Below are 9120 nucleotides of genomic sequence, written 5' to 3' on the forward strand. Positions count from 1 at the left end.
AAGAATCCTGATAAACATTTGAAACTTTATTGAAAAATGAGATTATCTTATTCATCTCATTATGTGATTTACAACTTATTGAACAATTTTTTGAGAATTGTATTATTTATTGTTCGTGGATTTAAATTGTGTACAAAGTGAGAAGAGGAAAAAATAAATAATAACTGTGTTAGTAATTGCTGTGAAATGGAAAAGGCATTGTATTAAATAAACTCTGCTTCTTCCTACTCCTTTTCGGACATGAAATGAAAAACTGAAAAAATATGATGCATCACATTGTAAAATAAAGTTAAATAAACCATATAATATACATAAACATATTTTTTTCAGAAGTTCATACATTTGTATTGATAAATATTTGTACAGTATTGTTAAATAGATTTTACAGAATAAAAGGTGTTTAAAAAAAAAATCATGAATAATTATATTGCTTTTAAAGGCCTACTGAAACCCACTACTACCGACCACGCAGTCTGATAGTTTATATATCAATGATGAAATCTTAACATTGCAACACATGCCAATACGGCCGGGTTAACTTATAAAGTGCAATTTTAAATTTCCCGCTAAACTTCCGGTTGAAAACGTCTATGGATGATGACGTATGCGCGTGACGTCAATCGTTGAAACGGAAGTATTGGTACCCCATTGAATCCAATACAAAAATCTCTGTTTTCATTTCAAAATTCCACAGTATTCTGGACATCTGTGTTGGTGAATCTTTTGCAATTTGTTTAATGAACAATGAAGACTGCAAAGAAGAAAGTTGTAGGTGGGATCAGTGTATTAGCGGCTGGCTGTAGCAACACAACCAGGAGGACTTACTTGGATAGCAGACGCGCTAGCCGACGCTAGCCGCCGCTAGCCGCCGACCGCACGGATGATCGGGTGAAGTCCTTCGTCCTTCCGTCGATCGCTGGAACGCAGGTGAGCACGGGTGTTGATGAGCAGATGAGGGCTGGCTGGCCTAGGTGGAGCGCTAATGTTTTTACCATAGCTCTGTGAGGTCCCGTTGCTAAGTTAGCTTCAATGGCGTCGTTAGCAACAGCATTGTTAATGTTCGCCAAGCTGGAAAGCATTAACCGTGTATTTACATGTTCATGGTTTAATAGTATTGTTGATTTTATGTCTATCCTTCCAGTCAGGGGTTTATTTATTTTGTTTATATCTGCATTTTAGCCCGATGCTATCACGTTAGCTCCGTAGCTAAAGTGTTTCGCCGATGTATTGTCGTGGAGATAAAAGTCACTGTGAATGTCCATTTCGCGTTCTCGACTCTCATTTTCAAGAGGATATAGTATCCGAGGTGGTTTAAAATACAAATCCGTGATCCACAATAGAAAAAGGAGAAAGTGTGGAATCCAATGAACCCTTGTACCTAAGTTACGGTGAGAGCGAAAAAAGATACGTCCTGCACTGCACTCTAGTCCTTCACTCTCACTTTCCTCATCCACAAATCTTTCATCCTCGCTCAAATTAATGGGGCAATCATCGCTTTCTCGGTCCGAATCTCTCTCGCTGCTGGTGTAAACAATAGGGAAATGTGAGCAGCACTCCAGCTTGTGACGTCACGCTACTTCCGGTATAGGCAAGGCTTTTTTAAATCAGCGACCAAAAGTTGCGAACTTTATCGTCGTTGTTCTCTACTAAATCCTTTCAGCAAAAATATGGCAATATCGCGAAATGATCAAGTATGACACATAGAATGGATCTGCTATCCCCGTTTAAATAAAAAAATGTCATTTCAGTAGGCCTTTAAAGAGTCATATTTGTAAATTTGTATTGTATACATTAATAATTATGATAATAGATAGTGTTTTATTTAAATGTATACAGTTTGGAAAAAGTTATGTAAGTAACTAAACTATGTTTAAAGGGTAAATAATTTGTTGTCATAATTTGTTACACTCGTATCATATGTAACTACATTGACACAATCTATAAAATTGGATACAGAAGTTTAAATACATAATGTTAAAACGTTTATTTATTTTATATCAATAAATAGTTAAAAGTGGTATTAAGTTTATACATTTACGTAGACATTTAAAACGATAACGTTTTTAAATAAATCTGTTTTTTAGTGTATAAGTCATTGGTCATAAAAATAAGGTCAATAAATAAATGGATAATTAAAGAGGTACATTCAATACCAATTAAGTCATAAGTAAGGAGAAATTATTCTTTCAAAATTGTGTAAATCAATTTGCTTCTAAGGACTCAACCAAATTTAAAAGTTATATTCTGTATGTAAAACACCTGATGAGTGCTGCAGGTAATCATGGCATTCAGAAGACGTTTCTTGATGCCCCTTTTCACTGCAAGTCAACAAACAACATGTCTTGAATTATATCTCACTGGACTATGCAGGGGTGCCTTATTAATTGTCATAATAATAATTGAACTTTAATTGACAACCTTTTTTGTTTTCCCTCACAGCAGCCTATACCAGCAGGGTGTTTGAGGGCTTCCCTAAGGAGCTGATGGAGGCTCTGCAAAGAGAACCTCTCACTGGTCATTTTCACCACTATGGACTCACAGTGAAGGTATGCTGAGAAAACACTGCCAATTTAACTTTTTTGGTCAATTTGAGAAATCCTCTAATTAATCTCCTTGTGATGAATGTGTCGTCCTCAGGCATTCAAGAACAATGAGAAACTGCAAGGATTCTTCACTATAATATCTACAAACACTGGTGAAAGTGGAGTTGACTTTGTCTCAACCTTTGAAGGTTTGTGGAAAAAACGACTTTTCAAATTGTTAATCCCAAAATGTAGACAAAAGTGTAAATCAATTAATTGTAATTGCAGGCAAGCAATACCCTTTCTATGGAGTGCAGTGGCACCCGGAGGTGAATCGTTTTCAGTGGGACAGTAAACTGAACTTTCCTCACTCGCCTCACGCAGTCCAGCTGTCGTCGCTTGTGGCAGAGTTTTTCGTCAATGAAGGTTGAAATTTAAACATTCTAGCCAACAGCTGACTGCTAATCAGGCTTTGGGTTGCTGCTTCTTCATAGCGTTTAATTAATTAATCTCATAATTGAATCGTTTAGTTCAGGGGTGTCCAAACTTTTTCCACTGAGGGCCGCACACGGAAAAATTAAAGCATGTGGGGGCCATTTTGATATTTTTCATTTTCAAACCATAATAAAATATATGAATATATGGATTTTTTACTTATTTTAACTTTAGGAGTCCCGGGGACCACAAAGGGTCTCAGTCATTAAAATGTTAAAAATAAGTCAAATTATTATTTTTTTCTTATTATTTAACGCTTACAGTAAATCTCTATATCAACTTCAAGTTGATATAAAATAATAAAAAATAAAAAGGTTTTATGGCTTTTCTGTCGAAAACAACTTTGTTTTAAAACTGAAATATGCAGTATTTAGTAATTAGAGCCCTAAAAGATCAATAATGCAGGACACCATTGATTATAATTATTTAATATTTTTGAGTAATCACAGTGAAAAGATAAATAAAATACCACTAAATATATTTGGGATCCAAAAGGTGCCCCACTCATAAAGTGATACATTTTTATTAGGTTTTTCTTTTACTTTCAACACTTAAGTTACGAGCTCAACTTCAGATACACTGTATCTGTCGATTTTACGTTTGAACTATTATGCGCTTTTGTCAAAGAAAACTTTGATGTTTTTATATGGCAACTACACAATATATGCAATATTTACCACATAAAACATTTTAAAGTGAAATATTTGAAGTAATTGGAGCTTTGAAAATAATTCATTATAACATGGATTTTTTGTCTTTTTTTTTTTTTTGGAGCAATGGCAAAAAAATATAAAGAAAGAAAGACAAAAGAAAAAAAACAGCCTGCATGGCAGCTTTGTGTCAACGTTGCAACTTTTTCTCATTAGATTTCATCTCATTACAATTTTTGTAATGTAATTTTGTATTTTTGCAATAGCATTTCCAAAATGTGTGGCGGGCCGGTAAACAATTAGCTGCGGGCCGCAAATGGCCCCCGGGCCGCACTTTGGACACCCCTGGTTTAGTTGGTGATGCCTTTTAATGACTTGTTTACACAGGCAAACTAACCACTAATCACACACACCATCAATGAAACAATCAATAATTTTTTCTTTATCAATTATTATTTCCAATCAGTTTTTCTGTTTTATCATTTTAACGTTTCATATGTTATACAAGGTGTTGGTACATTCTAATTACTTGTTTAACACATTTTAAGCTAACTGCTTATCAGGTTAAGAGGGCTTTCACAATTACATGCAGCATCACAGAGGCTGTTTGTAACATTTACACAGAGTTAAAGTTAAAATACCAGTGATTGTCACACACTATGGTGAACGTTGTCCCCTGTATTTGAACCATCCCCTTTGTTCACCCCCTGGGAGGTAAGGGGAGCAGTGAGCAGCAGCGGTGGCCACACCCAGGAATAATTTTTGGTGATTTAACCCCCAATTCCAAGGGAGGCAACGGGTCCCATTTTTATAGTCTTTGGTATGACTTGGCAGGGGTTTGAACTCACAGCCTACCGATCTCAGGGATCTAACCACTAGGCCACTGAGTAGGGCACTAACTTTCCAATGTATTTCAAGCATTACATCCCACCCTCTCACCTTATAGGATGTGATTACGTACGTACATTGCATGCGCATTAGCTTTGGATGTTGTTAGCTAATGATAGCGATTTGGATCGTTAGTGTTAGCTATCCTTGAATGTATGTTCTGTCATAACAACAATATGACTGCAAATTGTCCGTTGCTCATCTTGGACTGCTTTTGAATGTGTTCACATGCTTCCTGCGCATACGTATTGATGGGACCGGGTGAGTGACAGCCGTAAACACCATTAATTTTTTTTCAGGGTGGAACATTTTTTATTACTTGACGTTCATAAAGAGGAAAAATATAGACAGTTTTAGAACAAATGTGATCTGTTAAACCACTAAGTGTAACCAGTGGTGTGCCGTCAGGGCCAGCAAGGCCGTCTCTGCTGGCCTAACATAACCAGAAATCATGATCATAATTAAAGATACAATTATTTTTTAATTTACTTTCCCTAAATATCTAAAAGTATTCATATTCTCTTCATGTCATATTATGCTCCTTCCAGCGCTGTTGCTTTTAGTTTTAGTTTGTATCCAATCAGAATTCAGCTAGCTTAGGCTGACCATATTCTGAAATCCCAAAAAGAGGACACATATATGCGTGCCAAGGCGGGCAGCACGCCAAGGCCGGGACTAGGTGAAAATATGCCAATGATACTCGAACTTGCTTCATAAGTAATATATTTATTTAAATAAAGCATTTTTTCTCCTATGTTGACAGTAGTGTTGGCGCTAGGAATTTTCAAAATGGGGTCCCAGGGACCCCATCAAATCATACAAATGGGGTCCACAGTACATTTTTGGGGTACCACTTTTTTGTAAGCGTTTTGAAAACAAATGACAAATGTATGCATTATCCTGTTATATGTCACATTCTATGTTGTGTTTTGGAAAAAGGTTGTCATAAACGAGCTCTCGCCCTGCACAGCTGTTTTGTGCTTTGTAGTGTCGATATGGGCTTGTAGATCTTTATTTGCCACAGATATACACGTTCCTGCTTTGCACACAGTGCATTCTGCTTCCCATGTGTCACGGCCAGGACCAAAACACAAATACTTTTTATGCAAATCATCCGTGAAGTTGCATTTACTTTTCGGCATTTCTTGTTTTCATGTCTGTCTCCACTCACTAGCTCTCTTGCTCTGTGTCTCTGCCCCTCCCTCACGAATGTTTCTGCGTGCGCACCTTCACAGCTTGTTTTGTTTAACCCCTTCTTAACTTAACCCTAGAGTCTAGGGTCGGCAACCTTTATCACTCAAAGAGCCATTTTGACGAGTTTCACAAATGAAAGAGAACAATGGGAGCCTCAAAACTCTTTTGAAATGTAAAATGAAATAACACTGTATACAAAGCTTTTTATTGCTTTGTGCTATATTTAAACCATGGGTCTTAGACACGCGCCCCGGCTCGCACTTTAATATGACAGTTTAAGTTAGTGCGGCCCGCAAGATTTACATAAATGGCGTTCATCAGTTAAAGTTAAAGTTAAAGTTAAAGTACCAATGATTGTCACACACACACTAGGTGTTGTGAAATTTGTCCTCTGCATTTGACCCATCCCCTTGATCACCCCCTGGGAGGTGAGGGGAGCAGTGGGCAGCAGCGTAGCCGCGCCCGGGAATCATTTTTGGTGATTTAACCCCCAATTCCAACCCTTGATGCTGAGTGCCAAGCAGGGAGGTAATGGGTCCCATTTTTATAGCAGCGTCATAGTTCCCAAACCTCCCACTTTTCCCGGGAGACACCCGAATTTTGGGCGTGATGGCCCTGCCTTTAGCGCCCTCTACAGCCTGCTTAAACAGCTTACCTGCCCGTACACATGTTGAATGCATCTTCTGCTTGCACTCGAATGTGACAGCAAAGCTTACTTGTTCAACAGCCACACAGCTTACACTGAATGTGGCCGTAAATAACAACTTTAACACTGTTACGTTACAAATATGCGCCACACTGTGAACCCACACCAAAAAAAGAATGACAAATACATTTCTGGAGAACATCCACACTGTAACACAACATAAACACAACACAACAAATACCCAGAATCCCATGCAGCACTAACTCTCCCAGTCTACATTATACGCCCCCGCTAGCACCAAACCCCCCCACACATCACCCCCCCCCCCACCCTCCCTCCGTGCGTCGGTTGAGATTAGAGAGTTAGGGCTGCATGGGATTCTGGGTATTTGTTGTGTTGTGTTACAGTGTGGATGTTCTCCAGAAATGTATTTGTCATTCCTTTTTGGTGTGGGTTCACAGTGTGGCGCATATTTGTAACGTAACAGTGTTAAAGTTGTTATATACGATCACCGTCAGTGTAAGCTGTGTGGCTGTTGAACAAGTATGCCTTGCTGTCTCCCACGAGTGCAAGTTAAAGCTTCATGCAACATGAGACCAGGTTGGCATGCTGTTTGTGCAAGTAATAGAGGATAATATATGCAGTGCCATCACGGCACGCCCTTAATTTAGTTGTCAGGGGTTGCCGATCCCTGCCCAAGACGTACATTGAAAATACACATTGAAAATACACATTGAAAATACACGCAACCCTATTTCAAAATGCTGGACATTTGAGGCATTTAAAAAAGACACCCCGGACACACCCGCAAAAGAGGACATGTCCGGGGAAAAGAGGACTGTGACAGTAGCCTATCCCGATTCATAGTTTACGTTGTTGTATATCTGTTTACCTTTTCGTCTTTTTGTTATATAAGCTGTTAATGCCGTCAAATGACACAGCGGAGTTTGCAGTTAACTGCTGGATGTAACATTGATTTAACTGCTCATCAATTCATCTTCAATTTGATCAGTTCCTCTTTTTATCAATGGATATTTTTGTTGTCTGTTATTTGAGCTGGTGACTTTCTTTAAAAACAGAAACAAGCTAAATGCTAATGAGACTGTACGTGCTGCAACAGTTACACATATTTTTGATTCCCAGTAAACTAATAATTAAAACCCTGACTCTTGGCAACTGGTATAAAAACAAGACTTTTTCCACAAGACCTAGTTGATTTGTTAAAAGGGACACGTGTGTACTGATCTAATCACATGCTTCTTATTTCTGCTTTTTTCTTCCCAGGGAGGAGAAGTTTGCATGACTTTGATGACTCTAAAGAGGCACTGATTTACTGCTACACGCCCGTATTTGCTGGAAACTTCAGTGGATATGAGCAAATCTATTTTTTCTAAAACATCGTCCTGGAACTGCTGTGGCAATGACATTTCACAAGGCAGGCGAGTCACACAGGGTCACCAAAATATGTATTTTTCCTATTCAGACACCTTTTTTTAATGATTGTACTGTTTTGGTTTTATTTGACACAATGTGCTCCATTATTAAAAAGAAAGTCTGTTCTCTGTTTTTAAGAGCTTAGAAGGTGTTTTTGTATTTATAAAATAGGGTTGTATGGTATATCGATATTAGTGTAATATCGCCTCTAAAAAGTCAACCACCCCCCACCCCACCGTCGTCGTCACGTCGTGTTGGTTTACGAGCAGAGGAGCGTGTTCGGCAGCGCACAATCACGGAGTACTTACAAGCAGACACAGTGTGTAGACAGAAAAGGGAGAACGGACACATTTTGGCTTAAAAACTAACGATAAAGTTGAAGCTATAACACTGAAACACCCTCATGAAGAGGTGCTTTAAGACATGGCTAGCTAGCTAGCGGCTAAAGTCCATCCGCAGTCTGCAGTGTTGTAGCTACTTCTAAATCACTAATCCTTGTCTCCATGGCGACAAATAAAGTATGTTTCTTACAAGTATCATCCCTGCAGGACGAGGAATAGCTAAAACATGCTTCTTTACACACCGTAGCTCACCGGCGTCAAAATGTAAACAAACGCCATTGGTGGGTCTACACCTAACATCCACTGTAATGATACAAAGTACAAGAGCGTATCTAGTCGATACTACTGACTACATCGCTATTTTTTAGCATCACAAAATCTTCTTTCGTTTAAAAAAAATTTATATTACGTTTATAAACTCCGTAAATACATCCCTGGATACATGAGGACTTTAAATATGACCAATATATGATCCTGTAACTACTTGGTATCGGATTGATACCCAAATTTGTGGTATCATCCAAAACTATTTTAAAGCATCCAAACAACAGAAGAATAAGTGATTATTACATTTTAACAGAAGTGTAGATAGAACATGTTGAAAGAGAAAGTAAGCAGATATTAACAGTAAATAAACAAGTAGATTAATAATTCATTTTCTGCCACTTGTCCTTAATAATTTTGACAAAATAATGGAATGATAAATGACACAATATGTTACTGCATATTCAGCAGCTAAATTAGGAGCCTTTGTTTGTTTACTTACTACTAAAAGACAAGTTGTCTTGTATGTTCACTATTTTATTTAAGGACAAACTTGCAATAAGAAACATATGTTTAATGTACCATAAGATTGTTTGTTCAAATAAAGCCAATAATGACATTTTTTGTGGTCCCCTGTATTTAGAAAAGTATCAAAGTATCGAAATACATTTTGGTACCGGTAACGG

General features: G+C 37.9%; 1 protein-coding gene across 2 annotated transcripts in view; it reads left to right on the forward strand.

Moving 5' to 3' along the window:
* Positions 1–8911, forward strand: part of LOC133632833 (gamma-glutamyl hydrolase-like) — a 26320-nt gene extending 17409 nt beyond the window's left edge. For both annotated transcript variants that reach the window (XM_062025572.1, XM_062025573.1), the window contains exons 12-15: positions 2440–2546; positions 2638–2731; positions 2811–2948; positions 7680–8911. In XM_062025572.1, the coding sequence (XP_061881556.1) occupies positions 2440–2546; positions 2638–2731; positions 2811–2948; positions 7680–7789 (449 nt within the window). In that variant the 3' untranslated portion in view covers positions 7790–8911. The remainder of the gene's footprint in view (positions 1–2439; positions 2547–2637; positions 2732–2810; positions 2949–7679) is intronic.
* The last annotated feature ends 209 nt before the right edge of the window (positions 8912–9120 follow it).

The sequence above is a fragment of the Entelurus aequoreus genome, linkage group LG17, assembly GCF_033978785.1.
Source record: "Entelurus aequoreus isolate RoL-2023_Sb linkage group LG17, RoL_Eaeq_v1.1, whole genome shotgun sequence".
In the NCBI taxonomy this organism is placed as follows: Eukaryota; Metazoa; Chordata; class Actinopteri; order Syngnathiformes; family Syngnathidae; genus Entelurus; species Entelurus aequoreus.